The following is a 22,551-nucleotide window of genomic DNA, read 5'->3' as shown; positions in this document are numbered from 1 at the left end:
GTCGGCTGTTCAAAGGTAAATACATTGCATGGAAAATATAGAAGTCACGATAAGGCTTTAAGTCCGTGTCCATGTAAATTTTTGGTTCCTAACCATTTTGTGGAAGTATGCGTGTGTGGCCTCCCATCAGGCCTTGTGTCGGTCGGTTCGCCACACCTTGAGTGAGAATGTAGAAGCATTTAAGTCTCACCTTAAAACTCATTTGTATACTCTAGCCTTTAAATAGACTCCCTTTTTAGACCAGTTGATCTGCCGTTTCTTTTCTTTTTCTCCTATGTCCCACTCTCCCTTGTGGAGGGGGTCCGGTCCGATCCGTGGCCATGTACTACTCGCCTGTGTATCGGCTGGGGACATCTCTGCGCTGCTGATCCGCCTCCACTTGGGATGTTTTCCTGCTGGCTCCGATGTGAATGGGACTCTCGCTGCTGTGTTGGATCCGCTTTGGACTGGACTCTTGCGACTGTGTTGGATCCATTATGGATTGAACTTTCACAGGATCCATTATGGATTGAACTTTCACAGTATCATGTTAGACCCGCTCGACATCCATTGCTTTCCTCCTCTCCAAGGTTCTCATAGTCATCATTGTCACCGACGTCCCACTGGGTGTGAGTTTTCCTTGCCCTTATGTGGGCCTACCGAGGATGTCGTAGTGGTTTTTGCAGCGCTTTGAGACACTAGTGATTTAGGGCTATATAAGTAAACATTGATTGATTGATTGAACGTCACTGCAGTTATTTACACCTAAAGATCTGGTTTGTGTTATTAGCAACCAAAGAGAGTCCCTTCCTCATGCAAACTAAAGTTCCCAGAGCACAATCCAAATGAATAATAGGTATCAACAATCATTGTCACTGTCTGTAACTGTACCCAGTTAAAGCTAGGAACAGTCAAACTAGAACATTTAAAGGGGCAAATGTCAAAAACAAACCAGAATATACCATAAATAAATCCACAAATTCTGAAGATTTTCACGACAAACTGGTGCTTTAAAAGGGGACAATGAAAAAGGAGAATTACCCAAAAAATTCTTCAGGACGACCTAAAATAATCAGCGCGGAGATCGGGGTCTTGGGCGCCGTTGGGTGTTCCAACAAGACAATGACCCATAACACGTCAATAGTGGTCGAGGAATGGCTAAATTTGGCTAGAATTAAGGTTTTAGAATGGCCTTCTCAAAGTCCTGACTTAAACATGTGGACAATGCTGAGGAAACAAGTCTATGTCAGAAAACCAACACATTTAGCTGAACTGCACCAATTTTGTCAAGAGGAGTGGTCAAAAATTCAGAAGCTTGTGTGCGATGAAACTTGCCAAGGGACATGTAACCAAATATTTACATTGCTGTATGTATACTTTTGACCCGGCAGATTGGCTCACATTTCCAGTACACCCATAATAAATTTATAAAAGAACCAACATACTTGTTGAGACTAACAAGTATGTGCTCCAATCACTCTATCGCAAAACAATAAGAGTTGTAGAAATGATTGGAAACTCAAGACAGCCATAACATTATGTCCTTTACAAGTGTATGTAAACTTTTGACCACAACTGTAAGTATCTGTCATGACGAGGACTTTGGTGTGATTAGTGACTGGATCGGACATGGCGTGAAGGTAAAAACATAATTTTAATCTTAACTTGAAAAAAAGGAACAAACATATCCTACTTTTGTACGTATCCTACTAAATAAGACCTACACCGTTTCAATGTCCACATTTCTCTGTTGATGACTGAAGTACTGATATCAATCAAAGCTCCTCATCCCACCCCCCGGATTGTAAATAATGTAAATAATTCAATGTATATACGATGATGATTAACCTGTGTGATGACTGTATTATGCTGATAGTATATATTTGTACCATGAATTGATTAACGTGGACCCCGACTTAAACAAGTTGAAAAACTTATTCGGGTGTTACCATTTAGTGGTCAATTGTACGGAATATGTACTGAACTGTGCAATCTACTAATAAAAGTATCAATCAATCAATCAAAAGGCGCTCTCAGCGGAGGTTCAAAACTTGGCTGAGAAAACAAAACTTACTTGGAACGAGAAAAGAGCATGAAAAAGAGCAGCATGGATCATCAGCATGAATAACAAGGGTGTGTACAGGGTGATGTCGCCAGGCGGACTGCCTGGCAACTACAGGCTTAAATAGTGCTGTGATCATTAACAGGTGCATGAGTCGAAATGAATCAGGTGCTTGACATGAGGACAGGCGAAAACTAATGGGTTGTCATGGAAACAAAGTAGGGAGTGAAAAAAACAGGAACTGACAAAGTGCGAAAACCAAACAGAACATAGCCAAACTAAACGTGATCACCAAGACATGACAGTCGCATCGTCAACAAAGATACAAACAATTGCTATTGCGACAACCAGTGGACAAATTTAGAATGGTTTCTTTCATTCAAAAATTTCAGGTTCATTTTTACACTTAGCAATCTCATCCCGCGGGCCGGATGAAACCTGTTCGCGGGCCTTGTCCAGTCTTCGGTTCGTACGTTTGACACCCCTGGAATAGACTTTAGTCACCCCACAATGTGATGTGGTTGCAGTGCAGATACACAAAGTCTACAAAAAAGGGTAACAAAAAAACACATGAAAGCTCCCATGTAGAAAGGAACGACAACGTGCACCTTCCATTTTTATGGCAGGTGAATTTCTGATAAACCTATCGGCCAAGTTGCATTGTGAACCCCGTTTATGTTGGCTGTCAGGTTTTTGATTTATATCTCACTGATTCAGAGCAGAGGTTGCATTCAAAGACTTGTTTTCCCCCAAGAAATATAGAGTAGGGCTCAGGAAATTGGTGGTAAAAAACAAATAGTAGAATGTCCCTGCGATTTGACAATACCCAGATTGTTCGTTGAGCTCAAGAGAGTACGGGTCGATCCAGTACATCAAAAACATCGAAAAAGGTTCTCAGATGTGCATGATCATTATTCAGTTCCCGAAAATCTGGCTTTTTTTCTTATTGAGATTGGCACACAGCTGGTGTATTTAGAAGAGAGAGGCATCTTTCACATAGTAATGTTTAGTGGGAGGGGGGGGGGGCTGAGATGAAAGGCTAAACAAGACACTTGTGATGTGTTTACAACCCAGTAAAGACTTTATCATTGATGTCATTTAATCCTTGTGGATCAAGACAGTGATCTCAAAAAGGAAAGCTTCAGCAGTTTTATCTTGCCCAATCTCGCAGTGTTTTATATACGGTTTTAATATCTATATATCGATATACCGTATTTTTCAGAGTATAGGTCGCTCCGGAGTATAATTCGCACCTGCCAAAAATGCATAATAAAGAAGGAAAAAAACATATATAAGTCGCACTGAAGTATAAGTTGCATTTTTGGGGGAAATGTATTCGATAAAACTCAACACCAAGAATAGACATTTGAAAGACAATTTAAAATAAATAAAGAATAGTGAACAACAGGCTGAATAAGTGTACGTTATATATGACGCATAAATAACCAACTGAGAAGGTGCCTGGTATGTTAACGTAACATGTTATGGTAAGAGTCATTCTGTTATGATCCGATGCCCGGATCATACCATATTATAGCTTTGTTCATTTTTATATCACATTCTGTTGTTTGACTTCCTTATTTCCTGTTTTGCTCTGTCACTATGGCTGCATATTGTTTCCACCTGCTACTCTCGGTTTACGCACACCTGTTTTTTACTGATTACTGCCTCATTTAGCCTGCCCCTTTTTCGTTCTTCTGCCTCGGTTCCTAATTTGCTTTCACGCAACAGATGAGGACTTGCTTTCATTGCTATTACCCGCTAGCTTCTTTTTTTCCTAGCTCTCATGCTAGTACCTTTTGTTTTGCCTTTTTGTGCCTTCGTGCCAAGTGTTGTTTTTCTGTTCATTTCCCTAGCTTCCATGCTAGCGCCATTTGTTTCCCTTATCTGCCTAGCACCAGTGTTTTTGTTCTAGCCTGTTTTATTAGTTTAATAAATACTTATTTCTTAACTTACGCTGTGTTCTTGCTCGATGCATCCTCGGAAGAATGAATCCGGCATTGCTATGCCACGCAAGTCTCACACATTCAAATGACTGTAACATATAGAACATGCTATACTGTACGTTTACCAAACAATCTGTCACTCTTAATCGCTAAATCCCATGAAATCGTATACGTCTAGTCTCTTACGTGAATGAGCTAAATAATATTCTTTGATATTTTACGGTCATGGGTTAATAATTTCACACATAAGTCGCTCCTGAGTATAAGTCGCACCCCCGGCCAAACTATTAAAAAAACTGCGACTTATTGTCCGAAAAATACGTTACTAATATTTCCAAGAAATGACTGTAAATATGTGATGTATTACATGGTAATTGTTGTGTGTCTTTGAAATAAACTGACACCCGCCCACCACTCAGAGTGTTGTTTGTCTTTGCCGTTGTTGATCTTGGCTGAAGGATCTCAAATGACAGATGAGAAACACTTTTTAGTGACTGAAAGAACAACAAACAAGGTTGCAATCCTTTTTTTTTGTCGATGCGGGAGCAGATAGTCATCTATGGTTTCATTGCTTTTTTTAGCGTTAAATGGCTTCTATTTAACTTAGATAGCACTGTCACATCATCCAAACCAGACCTGGGCAAATTAAGGCCCGGGGGCCACATGCGGCCCATTAAGCTTTTCAATCTGGCCCGTCGGACATTCCCCAAATTATTTTTTTAGATCTTTAAGATGGAAAGTGTAGCTTCCATTATTGATGTGCAGTGATGTTTTGTAATGACCGTAAGTTTTAGACTATACAAAGTATTTCAATGGTTGAAATCTGCACTTTTTGATGAAATACTAGTTACTGTTGGATTTAATTAGTTACTAAAGTCATCTAATTAGTTACTATGATCATATAATTAGTTACTATGGTAATTAAGTCACAGCAGCTCAGACAAGGCACCAAGCAGTGTGGTCGGGAAGCGTTTCCATAGACGCGGAAGAAGATTTTCACAACAAAATTCTAAAGCTTAGTGATATATAGAATAGAATATAAAGTACTTTATTGATCTCTGGGGGAAATTCAGTAAATATCAGATATATCAGATTGTAGGTAAGTTTATTGTGTATTCTCCGCGTTCATATTTCACTGTTTGTTGCATTTTTGTTGCATGTCACTTAATTGTAAAATATGTCAATGGAAATTGTATGTTGTCAATATTCAGTGTTTTATTGTTTATAGAATAATTTAAAAATTCCATTTTGTTTTTTAAGGCGGTCTTTCACAACGTTTTGAGCATTGAACCAGACATTATTGTGAGGTTTTGTATAAGTGTTCCTACAAATAGTTATACATTTTTTTCTCTAAATGTGGCTCCCGAGTCAAAATAATTGCCCAGGCCTGATTTAAATAAATAAATGATAAATGGGTTGTACTTTTATAGCGCTCTTCTACCTTCAAGGTACTCAAAGCGCTTTGACACTACTTCCACATTTACCCATTCACACACACATTCACACACTGATGGAGGGAGCTGCCATGCAAGGCGCCAACCAGCACCCATCAGGAGCAAGGGTGAAGTGTCTTGCTCAGGACACAACAGACGTGACGAGGTTGGTACTAGGTGGGATTTGAACCAGGGACCCTCGGGTTGCGCACGGCCACTCTCCCACTGCGCCACGCCGTCCCTATTTAGATGTATTTGGTTAGGTTTGGGGTTAGGGTTAAGGTTGGGGTTATAGTTAAGATTAGGGTTGGGGTTAGGGTTGAGGTTGGGGTTGGGATTAGGGTTAAGGTTAGGGTTAGGGTTAGGCATAAATAAAATGAGTTGGTTATGGTTAGGGCTAAGGGTTGGGGAGAGGCGATAGAAAAGAGTGCAAATACACGAAGATAAGAAGTGTGTGCACAGTCCGTCTATGGTCCAGCGAGCTCGCAGTCACGTCTTGTTAGGGTTGGGGTTGGGGTTAGGATTAGAGGGTTAGGGTTATATAGGATGTATTATAAGGCCATGCAGATTAAAGCATAAATACATAATAATGACTAATTAAGAGACAATATGTTACTAATTTGCATGTTAATAAGCAACTAAATAATGTTGAATACGTACGAAATTGGCCCTAGTGTGTGAATGTGAGTGTGAACGTTGTCTGTCTATCTGTGTTGGCCCTGCGATGAGGTGGCGACTTGTCCAGGGTGTACCCCGCCTTCCGCCCGATTGTAGCCGAGATAGGCGCCAGCGCCCCCCGCGACCCCAAAAGGGAATAAGCGGTAGAAAATGGATGGATGGAAACCGCCTTCCGTTCGAATGCAGCTGAGATAGGCTCCAGCACCCCCGGCGACCCCAAAAGGGACAAGTGGTAGGAAATGGATGGATGGATGTTCCCCATACTAAAGTGTTACCTTATATGTGCATCTTCTCATCCCAGTATTGTGGGTGTTTTGAAGATCAGCATATATTTTCCATGTACTGTAAATGAAAAGAGAGACGCAAAACGGATCGCACGCCTTATTTTACTCACTTAAGAAAAACAATGCACTTTTCACACGTTTAGTCAACCAGCATTGCGTGTGCTATCAAGGTTGAACGTGTTTCAGTACACGCTAACCTTTAGTAAGTCAAGCTCTTAGTAAGCTCTCATGGGAATTTACTGCCTGCACCTCAGCACTCCTTTCAAAACAAAAACAGACTGAGTCTGGTTAGGGAGGACAGATGGTAAGAATGTCTTGAAAAACCAACCCTGAACAGAGGAGGTGGCCTGCGACACCAACTGTCTCCCACATACAACACTGTCCTTTCAACCGATTCCTACAAGACTCTGCAATTTAGCCTCCAACAAATAACAGGAGTTGGAAACATTCTGGTCATCTTCTGTGACCAGAAGGCCATTTGTTTGCAACTCAAGCGCTGTCTTCATTAAGCCGGATAACTCCTTAAATTATTTATTATTTACCCTAAGCCCTGTGTCAGCCACACTAACCCATTGTTGAAGGTTCCGGGAGGCGGATCGTGACAATGGACTTACAATTATTATTTTTTTTTTACTATTTAAAATGCATTAATTAAATAGATGGTAACACTTTAATATAGGTAACACATTCTAAGTAAAAAAGACTTAATTTAGAGTTATTTGGATACTAGGGGAACATATAAGGGTTAGGGTTAGGGTTAGGGTTAGGGTTAAGGTTAGGGTTACTAATAAGCAATAGTTCTGAGGTTATTGAGGTAAGACTCTTAGTTAATGGCTTACTGGTTGTCTAATAAGGCTATGAAAAATAAGGCATTTATAAGTACTTAATAATGATTAATTAAGAGACAATATGTTACTAATTCACATGTTAATAGGCAACTAATTAATGGTGAATATGTTCCCTATACTAAAGTGTTACCAAATGAGACAAAGTATCAAATATAGACCTGTGGAGACCCATGAACCAAGAGCAAATTCCAAATGAAATCATAAGTAGAAAGTGGGGATGGATCGGCCATACACTTAGGAAGGTTCCGAGAAACACAGCAAGACAAGCCCTGGACTATAACCAAGTTTTTTTCAAAATTTTACCCGTCCCGGAATATCCCTAAATAAAGCTTTAAAGTGCTTGATTTTCGCTATTTGCGATGCGACTGTCCATTTCCCTGTGTCATACAGGGCTGCCAATACGAACAACATGGCGGTTACCACAGCAAGATATAGCGACATTAGCTCGGATTCAGACTCGGATTTCAGCGGCTTAAGCGATTCAACAGATTACGCATGTATTGAAACAGATGGTCGGAGTATGGAGGCAGATAGCGAAAACGAAATTGGAGAAGAAATTGAAGCTATTGAGCGAATAGCTATTGACGCTATTCGGCCATAGCATGGGTGTACCTAATGAAGTGGCCCATAGCATGGCTGCCTTATTAGCATCGCCGGTAAAATGTGCGGACCAAACGATCAGGACTTTCGCATCTTGTGACACTGGAGCAACTTAAATCCGTCGATTGGTAAGTGTTTGTTATGCATTAAATGTGGGTATCTAGTTTCAAATGTACATACAGCTAGCGTAAATAGCATGTTAGCATTGATTAGCGTAGCATGTTAGCATCGATTAGCTGGCAGTCATGCTGCGACCAAATATGTCTGATTAGCACATAAGTCAACAACATCAACAAAACTCAACTTTGTGATTTCGTTGACTTAATCGTTGCAAATGCATCTGCAGGTTATCCATACATCTCTGTGCCATGTCTGTTTTAGCATCACCGGTCAAATGTGAAGACACTTTGGTACATTCAATGGGGGACTGGCGGCAGATTTATTGCCAGTGGTGCAACTTGAATCCCTCCCTGCTAGTGTTGTTACACCCTCCGACAACACACCGTCAAGGCATGATGTCTCCAAGGTTCCAAAAAATAGTCGAATAAACGGAAAATAACAGAGCTGAGACCTGGTGTTTGTAATGTGAAAATGAATATGGCGGGTGTGTTACCTCGGTGACGTCACGTTCTGACGTCATCGCTAAAAGACCGATAAACAGAAAGGCATTTAATTTGACAAAATTCACCCATTTAGAGTTCGGAAATCGGTTAAAAAAATACATGGTCTTTTTTTTGCAACATCAAGGTATATATTGACGCTTGCATAGGTTTGGTGATAATGTTCCCCTTTAACAAATAAATATATCCGTCATCAAAGAGCAGTTCCCATCCATCCATTTTCTACCGCTTATTCCCTTCGGGGTGACGGGGGACACTGGAGCCTATCTCAGCTACAATCGGGCGAAGGGTGGGGTACACCCTGGACAAGTCGCCACCTCATCACAGAGCCAACACAGACAGACAAACCACATTCACACACTAGGGCCAATTTAGTGTTGCCAATCAACCTATCCCCAGGTGCATGTCTTTGGAAGTGGGAGGTACCCGGAGGGAACCAACGCAGTCACGGGGAGAACATGCAAACTCCACACAGAAAGATCCCGAGCGCAGGGTCAAACCCAGGACTTTTGTATTGTGAGGCAGACGCACTAACCCCTCTAACACTGTGCCGCCCCTTTCGGAAAATCTAAATGTATCAAAAATACAGCTACCAAGTCTGTAGCTGACTGACTGACACTTGGCAGAACTACAAATGTTTTCTTTTAGGATGTGTAGCAAAGCCTTTACTCGTCGTAGCATCAAGAAAACCTGGAACTGGAAAAGCAACTGTTTTCCTCTTCTGTCAAAGTTGGAGCGAAAAAGTGAGGGAGATGATGATTTTTCTTCATGTTTGGTGCTCTCAGACACATCTAACATGGACCAACAGTCAGTTTTACATACAAGGGGGACCTAGAATGACACAGTTCAGCAGACTTCAGGGGATTGATTTGTGTTGCCATGGGAAAAGAGGGTCTCTCCCAATTACAGAGGGGGTGGTCGTGTCGATTGGAAAGTTCCTCCCATCTCTGGGAGGTCTCCACACATCAGCTCTGAGATAGCCTTTGACCCAATGACAGCTCTGAAACCCACATCACTGAGAGGATTAGTCCACTGGCAGGGGTCCCTGGGGAGGTCACAGCAACCCTATCCCCCCACTCTCTCTTCATGCTTTCTCAACCCCCTAATGTTCTTCTCCATCACCTATTGGACCTCTGCAGAGCCTTGCGATTGATTTAACCCCAAACAGTCCAACCTTCAACCTTGCGCATCGTCTCTTCATTTCGCACGTCTTGGTTTCCCGCCATAATTCATCCTCTGGCTTTGACCTCCCCGCGCTAGGGCCATTCTAAACAAACCGCCACCCATGAACGGAGACGAAGAAATCCAATTGCTCCTTCAGCCCAGTTTGACCCGGCTCAGGTAAAGGCCAGCGGCCTGACAGTGAAGATCAATTGCCCAAGCGGAGAGAAGCTTTGGCCTACTTTGTGGTCTTTGCTACTTTGCTTTTGGATTATGTTTCTCAAATTCCTCTACATATGTTCTGTTTTTGTTGTTGCAATCACGCTACAAATGCTCCGCCTGACCAGCGACAACATTCCATATGTACTCAGGGAGGTAAACAGTCTACTAGTGCCACCGACCCCGACCACGGGAATGCGACCGCAGCTCGTGAAATCCACCGCAGCTTTTAAACGATCTACAGTACGTCAATATTCACTAAGGTATGCCAAAGCCTGCCCCTTCAAATAAAACGGTAATGGTTTTATTTGTTTTGGACATGCTTAAGAAGTTACAGTGAAGTACACTACATCGCATGTTTACACTCGCACAGCATGTCTGAAACGGAGTAGGGAATTCTCAACAATTACTGATTACTTTGTTAATGTCCTTTGTTTAAATGTCACAATTTTGCGATAGGTCGAAAAGAGAATAGAGTCAGACCCTTTGTAACAAAAATAAATAGTCCACAGTCATAGATCCACTAATAACCACTAATAACACAGTCAAAATGAAAGCTTGTTCCCATAGGCACCAAAAACTGTCAATAATGTATAGACAAAAGTGTATGTTATATATATTATTATATATATAGTATTTATATAGATGTGTGTGTGGGTGTATATATGATGGATGTGTGTGTATTTTTGGTATATGCATGTGTGTATATATGTGCTTATGTGTGTATATGTATGTATTGTATGTATGTATATGCATATATACATATATATGTATATATATATATATATATATATATATATATATATATATATATATATATATATATATTTTGTATGTATGTATGTGCATACATGTATGTATGTGTATATATGAAGAGTTCATATTGCAAAAGCAGATAAATCCATTTTGACCGATTCTGTATATTAACGATTTTCTGCCTGCTGGTGTTGCCGGTACATGTACAAGCATACAATGGTTTATTCAATATCAACATAAGCAAGTCATGAAAGCCTAAACTTTTAAGAAATGCTGATGTAATGAATGGCTTTCAAGTAAGAGTGTTTGATGTGGTTTTACATCAAAAGCAGATATATCCAAATTATGATATGTCGCAAAAACAGATATCTCCAAAATCGTTTTCTTTGCGGTCGTTATTTCGCATAATATTCAAGATAAAGATAGAGAGAAAAACAGAACGTTAAATTTATCGAAAGCCACATTTCAACGTAACAACTTTTCACATTTATTTACTTCATTATTTAACAGTTTCGATACCTTGGTACGTATAAATCTAGCTGTCCCTGCGAACATTGTTTTTTCGTACTTGCTAACCGGACATGCTTTTTTGGAACTGTGACCTCACATATTTACCTTGTGCTTTTCAGCACAAAATGAAAAAACAAAAAAAACTGTTGCAATGAAGACAATGTTTTATTAATAAAACAAGCACAAATGCTCAACCTGGTTTGCCTATCAAAAACACTCCTGTGCAGATAACAGCTCACTCATCATCGCCATCGACATTAGCTCCCTGCTCGACAACATCGTTTAACGCGGCGGTGTAAAACTCACGGACACGCATGCTAGCGCCAACATCAAATAACTTCAACAGGTCAGTTTTTTTCGCTGGCTTAACAGTGTTCACAGGAGAAGCTTCCAAATTATTCATGCGTGGATAACAACACTGAGTGAGTCCGTGCGCGCCGCCATTTTGTTTGTCACGTGATCCCGTACTGCAGCGCTGGTTGGGCAAACGGATATATCGGCTTTTGTGGTAGATGATCCATGGCGCTTATCGGCCTTTGCAATAAATCGCTGAACTAAATGACGTTAAAAGCGGCATTTGTCCGCATTTGCAAACAAATTGATTTTGGTATACCACAATAGAAGTGGCGGACTATATATTACCGAGGCTGGGCTAAACTTTATCAAAATGGCGTTTATCGGTTTTTGCGTATGAACTCTTCATATGTGTGTGTGCATATGTATATATGTAAGTGTGTGTATATTTAAATGTATTATATATAGATAATCTATAGCATCTATGCAGCAACCACTGAAGTGAATTATATTATTATTGTTATATATATATATATATATATATATATATATATATATATATATATATATATATATATATATATATATATTGTATATGTATAGGGGTGGGACCTAATAAGTTTACTTCTTCCCACTCCCTTTTGAGCCAATCTTGACATCTACAAAAGATTAGTCACATGTAATGTTTACAATGTAGGTGTGAATATAATGTATATATATATATATATATATATATATATATACATTTATATATACATATATATAGAATTATATATATATGTATATATATATATATATATATATATATATTTCTTTTGTATTTTATGTAATTCCTTTGTTTTGTTTGCATGGCTCAAAATAAAGAAACTAATCATTTATTCAAATACCGTATTTTGCGGACCATAGGGCGTACCAGATTATAAAGCGGACTATCAATGGTCTATTTTTGATCTTTTTTCATATATAGGTGCACCGCATATATAGGGCGCATTAAGGAGTGATATTATTATTTTTTTATTCTAAATTGAAAACACTTCCTTGTGGTCTACATAGCATGTAATGGTGGTTCTTTGGTCAAAATGTTGCATGGATGATGTTTTACGGATCATCTTCAAGCCGCTTCAGGTTGCGCCGTTTTGTGGGCGGTCTTATTTACGTGGCTCACCTTCGGCAGCGTCTTCTCCCCGTTATCTTTGTTGTAGCGGTGTAGCGTGCAAGGACGGGGGTGGATGAAGTGTCAAAATATGGAGCTAACTGTTTTAAGGACATTCAGACTTTACTTAAATCAATAACGGAGCAGCATCTCCTCATCCGGAAACATCAACACGGGAAAATGTGTCCCGTGAAAAAACGTCCGACCGGAATTCTTTAACAACTAAAGCTCCTCGGGTGGATAATGTAAACTCAATACACCGGTATGTTGCAGGTGGCCAAATACTTTTGGCCACCTGCCTTGACTTACATATATGCCATCCCATTCCTAACCCATAAGATTCAATATGATGTCAGTCCACCGTTTGCAGCTATTACAGCTTCTACTCCTCTGGGAAGGCTGTCCACAAGGTTGCGGAGTGTGTATATAGGACTTTTCCACCATTCTTCTTAAAGCGCAATAGTGAGGTCACACACTGATGTCGGTCGAGAAGGCGTGGCTCTCAGTCTCCGTTCTAATTCATCCCAAAGGTGTTTCTATCGGGTTCAGGTCAGGACTCTGTGCAAGCCAGTCAAGTTCATCTACATCAGACTCTGTCATCCATGTCTTTATGGACCTTGCTTTGTGCACTGGTGCACAGTCATGTTGGAAGAGGAAGGGGCCCGCTTCAAACTGTTCCCACAAAGTTGGGAGCATGGAATTGTCCAAAATGTTTCGGTATCCTGGAGCATTCAGAGTTTCTTTCACTGGAACTAAGAGGCAAAGCCCAACTCCTGAAAAACAACCACGCACCATAATTCCTCCGCTGACACCCTCTCTGTCAGAGTTCCCAAACTCTTCCAATTTCTTATAATAAAACCCACAATTGACTTTGGAATATTTAGGAGCGAGGACATTTCACAACTGGATTTGTTGCACAGGTAGCATCCTATGACAGTTCCACGCTGGTAAACGTTTGGCAATATAGTGTATATCACGTTTCAACATGCCCAAAGACTTATTTGGCTAATATATATACAAAATAAAATCAGTCTAAGGATTTGGCGTGCAGGTGTGCTGAATACGGTACTTTACCCTTGGACTACCTCCTGCTTTTTCAGACTAGGAAGTGTCATCGTTCCATCTTGCATAGCGTCCACCCTTCTTCCTATCAGACCCCACCATTTCCCCCTTCTCGTGTGAACCATGCCGCCGCGAGATGGCAAAACACGACCAATCGGTGCCACGTACAGCAGAAAAAAAATATATGTATTCCAAGAGTCAGCACATTCCACGGGAGCAGAGCCCTAAACTCTCACCGCGGCGTGCACATAATACTTTCAACAAGCCATCTGTTTGCCCTTGCTTCACGGAACGGGGGCGGGGGGGAAACAAATGTGGGCAACGAATGACCCGCGAGTTTGAAAACAAAAGTTGAACCGCAGGGTTTGAAAGCAGATATCTGGTATTTCGGGGATATGTTTGCGAGGGCAGTAAACAAACACCCACTCAGCTGTCAGCTTGAAAAAAAGTCCTCATTAGCAAAATTTTGGAAAATAAAGAGGACCCTCATTGACCAAATTTGGAGCGGCTGTATACAAACCAAATGTTGCGTAAGATTGGGTCAGAATGCCCTTTACTAGGGGTGTAACGGTACGTGTATTTGTATAGAACCGTTTCGGTACGGCGGTTTCCGTTTGGTACGGGGGTGTACCGAATGAGTTTCTCAGCTAAAGTCTTAACAAGCTGCTTTGCTTCTTCTGCCTCTGTCTCAGCACCCAGCATTGTCCCACCCACACAACCATCTGATTGGTTACATAAATTGCGTTAACAGCCAATCAGCAGTGCGTATTCAGAGCGGTAACAGCCAATCAGCAGTGTGTATTCAGATCGCATGTAGTAAATGCTTCAGCGTCGAGCAGATAGGTGTTTATTTACAGTTAAAATACCAATGATTGTCACACACACACTAGGTGTGGTGAAATTACTCTATGCCATCCCCTTGATCACCCCTTGGGAGGTGAGGGGAGCAGTGGGCAGTACTTTTATGGTGATTTAACCCCCAATTCCAACCCTTGATGCTGAGTGCCAAGCAGGGATCCAACGGGTCCCGTTTTTTTATGGTCTTTGGTATGACTCGAGTTTGAACTCACAACCTATCGATCTCAGGGCGGACCCTCTAACCACTAGGCCACTGAGTAGGTGGTTTGGCAGGTGAGCATAAGGCAGCGTGCTCTCCACAAATGATAATAAACACCTCTCAGTCAACTACTGGTAACATCACTATGAGCCCGTTGACCTTCTAGATACTTAAACTGCAGCTGAGCTCGCTCGCAGTTCTGGCTTGAGGTGAAGGTTCATGACTTTTTAGCGTAACGTTAGCTCATTTTGCGGTGTGTGTGTGTGTGTGTGTGTGTGTGTGTGTGTGTGTGTGTGTGTGTGTGTCTGTGTGTGTGTGTGTTTTACGGATAGAAAAGCTTTGAATGGCAGGGTCCCTGCTATCACATAAAAATATAACATGTACATATTAAAAATCAACTACGGGCTTCCCAAATGTGATAAATTAAGCATGATGAGTTGACTTGAAACTGTGTAATGTTACACATTTTATATGTAGAAGAACATTTTTCTCATTTTATTTAATCTGAGCAACAATTTGAGGCAGTTTAATGTGGATTACTGTGGGCAGAATTATTATAGTGTTTGCAATGTTAAAATGATAAAGCCATTGTTTACAAATTTAGTAAATAAATAACCAAAAAAATGTATATTTCGTTGTTTTCTTACTGTACCGAAAAAGAACCGAACCATGACCTCTAAACCGAGGCACGTACCGAACCAAAATTTTAGTGTACCGTTACACCCCTACCATTTACCTACCAGGTCATTCACCTGTCTGTATAACGGCGACTGGGCTATCCCATGTTGATAAAAATATAACATTTACATAATAAAAATCAACTACAGGCTTCCCAAATGCTGTGACAAATTAAGCATGATGAGTTGACTTGAAACTGTGTAATGTTACACTTTTTATATGTAGAAGAAAATGTTCTAATTTTATTTAATCTGAGAAACAATTTGAGGCAGTTTAATGTGGATTAACGTGGGCAGAATTATTATAGTGTTTGCAATGTTAAAATGATAAAGCCATTGTTTACAAATTTGGTAAATAAATAACCAAAAAATTTATATTTCGTTGTTTTCTTACTGTACCGAAAAAGAACTGAACCATGACCTCTAAACCAAGGCACGTACCGAACCAACATTTTAGTGTACCGTTGCACCCCTACCATTTAACTACCGGGTCACTCACCTGTCTGTATAACGGCAACTGGGTCCGTTGAAAAGTAGCCCGTGTGTGTGTGTGTGTGTGTGTGTGTGTGTGTGTGTGTGTGTGTGTGTGTGTGTGTGTGTGTGTGTGTGTGTGTGTGTGTGTGTGTGTGTGTGTGTGTGTGTGTGTGTGTGTTTTACGGATAGAAAAGCTTTGAATGGCAGGGTCCCTGCTAGCACATAAAAATATAACATGTACATATTAAAAATCAACTACGGGCTTCCCAAATGTGATAAATTAAGCATGATGAGTTGACTTGAAACCGTGTAATGTTACACTTTTTATCTGTAGAAGAAAATTTTTGTCATTTTATTTAATCTGAGCAACAATTTGAGGCAGTTTAATGTGGATTACCGTGGGCAGAATTATTATAGTGTTTGCAATGTTAAAATGATAAAGCCATTGTTTACAAATTTGGTAAATAAATAACCAAAAAATTTATATTTCGTTGTTTTCTTACTGTACCGAAAAAGAACCGAACCATGACCTCTAAACCGAGGCACGTACCGAACCAACATTTTTGTGTACCATTACACCCCTACCATTTACCTACCGGGTCACTCACCTGTCTGTATAACGGCGACTGGGTCCTTTGAAAAGTAGCCCGTGTGGCGCGTGGGTGTGTGTGTGTGTGTGTGTGTGTGTGTGTGTGTGTGTGTGTGTGTGTGTGTGTGTGTGTGTGTGTGTGTGTGTGTGTGTGTGTGTGTGTGTGTGTGTGTGTGTGTTTTACGTACAGAAAACCTTTGAATGGCAGGGTCCCTGCTATCCCATGTTGATAAAAATATAACATTTACATAATAAAAATCAACTACAGGCTTCCCAAATGCTGTGATAAATTAAGCATGATGAGTTGACTCGAAACTGTGTAATGCTACACTTTTTATATGTGTAAGAAAAGTTTTGTCATTTTATTTAATCTGAGCAACAATTTGAGGCAGTTTAATGTGGATTACCGTGGGCAGAATTATTATAGTGTTCCCAATGTTAAAACGATGAAGCCATTGTTTACAAATTTGGTAAATAAATAACCAAAAAAATGTGTATTTTGTTGTTTTCTTACTGTACCGAAAAATAACCGAACTATGACCTCTAAACCGAGGCACGTACCGAACCAAAATGTTTGTGTACCGTTACACCCCTACCATTTAACTACCGGGTCACTCACCTGTCTGTATAACGGCGACTGGGTCCGTTGAAAAGGAGCCCGTGTGGCGCGTGGGTGAAGGGCGGCTGCCTCAGCAGGCGGTAACGCAGAGGTTGGCAGTCGCCGCAAAGAGAGGAGTCCGGTTTGGACGCCAACAGGGTGGCGTCGATCTCCAGGTGCTGCTCCATGGTGAAAAACTGCACCCCGTACACCTCCTCCTCGATGTCCAGCTTCAGGGTGAGCGCCGTGTCGCAGAAAACGTTGCTGGGCCCCAGGGAGATATTGTCGCCGCGGACGGTGAGGAGGAGGATGTTGTGGATGGCGGGGAGAGCCGTTTCTTCGGGGCTGAAGAATGTGACCCAGACGGTCAGGGAGTCGGGCACCAGCGGGTAGGGGAACTCCAGCTGCAGCATGCAGCCCTGGAGCGGGCACTCGGACAGGCCCACGTTGCCATGCACGTTGCCCGCGTTGGGGCTCCAGGTGCGCACGCTTGGCTCACAAGGCTGCTCTACATCTGGAGGACCTGGGGGTGGGGGGGGGGACACAAAACATACAACATTAAACCAGGCCTTGGCGATTATTTTTGACTCTGGGGCCAAATTTAGAGAAACAAATGTGTCTGGGGGCCGGTATATCTATTTTTAGGAACACTAATACAAAACCTTACAATAATCCATCCATCCATCCATTTTTTACCGCTTATTCCCTTTGGGGTCGCTGGTGTCTATCTCAGCTACAATCGGGCGGAAGGCAGCGTACACCCTGGACAAGTCGCCACCTCCTCACGGGGCCAATACAGATAGACAGACAACATTCACACTCACATTCACACACTTGGGCCAATTTAGTGTTGCCAATCAACCTATCCCCAGGTGCATGTCTTTGGAGGTGGGAGGAAGCTGGAGTACCCGGAGGGAACCCTCGCAGTCATGGGGAGAACATGCAAACTCCACACAAAAAGATCCCGAGCCCGGGATTGAACCCAGGACTACTTCGTATTGTGAGGTAGACGCAAGAACCCCTCTGCCACCGTGAAGACCCTGATGTATGATTTCAAAAATGTAATACTCGATGAAAAACTATTGTGTATGAGGAAGAGGGGTGTTAATCATTGTGTGATGGAGTCTGCTGAAAATGATGGAAAGCACCACTCCACATAACAACCGACGCTGCGGTCAAAGTTGGAATTGCCACAAACACATTAAAAATGTATATTAATAGTTTATTATTTGAATACAGCCCAAATTACATTATACAATGGAATATTAAACCTACTAAAATATTATTGAAGTGTAATTAATAGATTACACTCGGTATAGCTCGGTTGGTAGAGTGGCCGTGTCAGCAACTTGAGGGTTGCAGGTTCGATCCCCGCTTCCGCCATCCTAGTTACTGCCGTTGTGTCCTTGGGCAAGACACTTGACCCACCTGCTCCCAGTGCCACCCACACTGGGTTAAATGTAACTAAGACATTGGGTTTCACTATTAAAAGCGCTTTTAGTCACTAGAGAAAAAGCGCTATATAAATATAATTCACTTCACACACTTCATTAATGTTTGATTCAGATCATGTTCAGATTTTGAACAAGACTTAACTAAAATATCCTAAATATTAGTTAAATTTGTTGTGTTTTATCATAATTCTGCCTTCTCCTTTGTTGTGATGTCTGCACCTTTGTCTTGAGTTCATTCGTCCTTGGCGAGGGGGCGGACCTTGAGGCACACCTGCGACTAATTTGCCCGCTAGTACTTAGGCTCATCGCTGACAGCTCGGCCTTGCCGGTTATCGTCTCATGAACTCCTCACGATCATGCACCTGCTTCACCAATCCAGTCCTGGTATTGTCGCTCCTTAGTCCTGAAATCCCCAACCTCTTTTGTATTTGCTTCCTAGCCTCCCTGAGGTGAAGAGGATTATTTCTTGGACTTTTTGCTGTGCTCAGTGCCGACCACTGAGGAACCTGTTTATGTCCGTGTTACACGGTGTGCGCTTCTGCTCCATCGCCTTTTGTTATTCTTTTTTTTTTTTTGGACTAATTAAATTTTTCCTTTTTGTAGTTCAACCTTGCCTCCCGTCTCTGCATCCTGGGGTCAACACCTTGAGCAATACCCTAACAAGATGAATGCATTTTTCTACCTTTATAGATTCAATGTATGTCCATTGCCGATTGTATTGTACCATTTGTCCTGGCAAGAAATCTGTGTTCAAAGAACTCCGGCTTATTAGTGATTCCCAGAGCCCCCCAAAAAAGTCTGTGGGCTATAGAGCGTTTTCTATTCGGGCTCCGGTGCTCTGTAATGCCCTCTCTGTAACAGTTAGAGATACTACACCAGTAGAAGCATATAAGTCCCATCTTAAAACTCATTTGTATATTCTAACCCAGGGGTCGGGAACCTTTTTGGCTTAGAGAGCCATGAAAGCCAAATATTTCAAAATGTATTTCCGTGAGAGCCATATCATATTTTTTAAAACTGAATACAACTAAATGGGTGCATTTTTAAGTAAACCAACATTTTTAGAGTATAATAAGTCTCTTATTCTTTTTAATAACATTGTTATTCTGAAGCTAACCAATAATAAATAAAATGTCATATCTGTTGATCATGTTTTTATTTGGCCATGTGCTGTTTGTCCTTTGGACTCTTTAAGTTCCTGGTTTTTTTCCACTCTCTAGTCTGGTTTCCTTGGTTACTCATTTTGTCAAGCTGTCTCTGGTGGACAAAACGCCCGCTCACCTGCTTCCCGAACAGTAATCAGAGGCAGTATTTAAGCTTGTCTTTGCCAGTCAGTCGCCCTGTGCTGACTTGTCTCATGCCTTGCCATAGTATTGTGCTTCATGCTATGCCAAGTAAGTTTTTATTGATTTACGTTCTTAGTCTGTTTATGCGTTAGCTTTGTTCTTTAGCCCAAGTTGTGCCTCCACTGTGAACGATTTTTGTTTGTATATTTTTTTAGTTAAAATGAAATCATGTTTTTACTTAAATGCCATGTCCCGAGTAGTCCATCTGCCTTCCTGGGTGAACAACCCCGCAGCAAGCTGCAACCCCCTCCCATCGTGACATAAAATACGTCTTACCATTAATGGGACTTCTTGAACAGGTCCGGTAGAAAACGGATGGATGGATATAAATGCATGAGAATGTTTTATGTTTTGCACGATATTTTTTTGAGCACTGTGATTACCAGCGAAATTATTCATAATTATCGCGTTAAGCAATGTCAGCTAAGATTTATCTGAGAGCCAGATGCAGTCATCAAAAGAGCCACATCTGGCTCTAGAGCCATAAGTTCCCTACCCCTGCTCTAGCCTTTAAATAGACTCCCCTTTTAGACCAGTTGATCTGCCGTCTCTTTTCGGCTCTGCCCCCCTCTCCTTCTCTCCTTTGTGGAGATTTTGGTGACCACAGCTGATGCGCTAGATGTCCAAAGTCGGGACCCAGGGTGCACATGATCTCCTGCTGGCCCCGCTAAGATCTGGACTCCCACTATTATGTTATATCCACTATGGACTGGACTCCCAAAATATTATGCTGGATCAACTCAACGTCCAATTGCACCGGTCGCCATGTTTGGGATCCCCACATCTGCGCCCCCCTCCAAGGTTTCTCATTGTCATCCCACTGGGTTGAGTTCTTTTCTTGCCCCATGTCGTTGTAGCTTGTGCAGCCCTTTGAGACACTCGTGACTTAAGGCTATATTAGTAAACATTGATTGATTGATAGATAATCAAGCTGACCTATTGATTGCTAAACATCAGAATGTTGGATAAAAGAAATTATACATTGTGGTCATGATTTGTAGTGGACAATGGCAAACATTGCATGAATTGGCTCTCTTGAGATGTGCAATAAAACATAGGGTACACCAGGGGTCCCCAAACTTTTTGTATCTGGGGCCGCATAGGGTTAAAAAAAATTGGCCGGGGGCCGGACTGTATACATATATATATATATATATATATATGTGTGTGTATATATATATATATATATATATATATATATATATATATGTATATATAGATATATATATACACATATATATCTTGATTGGAAAATCTCCTGATTGAGGGAACCCCTCATGAAACAGTTCTGTAGGGATGAAGTAGTCTTGTGATTTTTACCACACATACATACATACATATATTTATATTTATTTATATATATATATATATATATAGGACAGATTTTTAAAAAATACAAAATATTTACATATATTTTTTTATAAAAAAGTACAAAAAAAAAAAAAAAAAAAAAAATATATATATATATATATATATATATATATATATATATATATATACATATATCATATATATATATATATATATATATATATATATATATATATATATATATATATATATATATATATATATACATATCAGCGGTTCTTCATCCTAGGTTCGATCGAACCCTAGGGGTTCGGTGAGTTGGTCTCAGGGGTTCGCAGAGGTCAAGACACACCCAACTCATTGTGTTAATAAAAACTTCTCCCTATTATATATACCTCCAAACAATGTTCCCTCTAATTTTCCATATGATTTTCAGGTGTGTCATTTGTTGTGAGTTCATGCACTGTGTTGGTTTTGTTCTTGATGTTCAAGCACGGCTCATTTTGTGCACCAGTAAAAAAATATATAACTTTGTCATCAATTTGAATTTTCTGTTTAGTTTTTTTTTTCCACTCAAAAATGGTTCTGTCACAGTTAGTTGGTGATGAACCAAGATGGAGAGACGGAGGCAGGCATGGTATATGAAAACCTGATTTAATTAAAACTACACAAGAACAAACAAAAAGAACGCACATGGGCGGAATAACAAACTAAGAGAGCTAGCACTGGGAGCTAGAAAAACAAAAAGGAACTTTAGCATGGAAGCTAGAGGATAACAAACAGAAAAACTGAAAATAGCTAATGGCTAACAAAATCAGCTTACCGCTACGACCACCAGGACAAGATGTAGCACGACATGTAATAGCTGAAATGATGCCAGACACGACAGGCAGCAAAGACACAAGAGTGACATGAGGAAACAACAATACAATGATCCAGCAACTGACACAAGACAAAGCAGGTACAAATAGGAGCAGGCTGATTGGCAACGGGTGTGGCCAGGTGCCAATCAGCCACAGCTGAGGAGGGACACAGCACTCAGGGAACAAGACAGGAAGCTGACAAAATAAGAGCAGTAGACAGGAACTAAAGGCAGGAGATACTAAACACAGAGGAAACAGACAAATGCAGAGGAAAAAACTAAAACATAGACAAACTGTCAGGGGAAAGCCTGACAGGTTCGGTAAATGTGCGTATGAAACTGGTTAAGAACCACTGATATATATATATATATATATATATATATATATATATATATACATATTTCTACCGCTTATTCCCTTTGGGGTCGCGGGGGGCGCTGGTGCATTTCTCGGCTACAATCGGAAAGAAGGCGGTGTACACCCTGGACAAGTCGCCACCTCATCGCAGAAAAAAAAAAATATAAAATATATATATATATATATATATATATTTTTTTTTTCTTTTTTTTCTTTTTTT

The 22,551-nt window shown here is 40.8% G+C and overlaps 1 protein-coding gene across 1 annotated transcript in view; it reads right to left on the bottom strand.

Moving 5' to 3' along the window:
- The window catches only part of pappaa (pregnancy-associated plasma protein A, pappalysin 1a), a 295,025-nt gene that overhangs the window by 170,284 nt on the left and 102,190 nt on the right, over window positions 1-22,551 (bottom strand). Inside the window, exon 7 of the mRNA XM_061876405.1 lies at window positions 17,022-17,523. Within this exon, the coding sequence (XP_061732389.1) occupies window positions 17,022-17,523 (502 nt within the window). The remainder of the gene's footprint in view (window positions 1-17,021; window positions 17,524-22,551) is intronic.

Source organism: Nerophis ophidion, linkage group LG17 (assembly GCF_033978795.1).
Source record: "Nerophis ophidion isolate RoL-2023_Sa linkage group LG17, RoL_Noph_v1.0, whole genome shotgun sequence".
Classification (NCBI taxonomy): domain Eukaryota; kingdom Metazoa; phylum Chordata; class Actinopteri; order Syngnathiformes; family Syngnathidae; genus Nerophis; species Nerophis ophidion.
The sequence above is the reverse complement of the archived record's forward strand: the minus strand, read 5'-3'. Positions and strand labels throughout refer to the sequence as shown.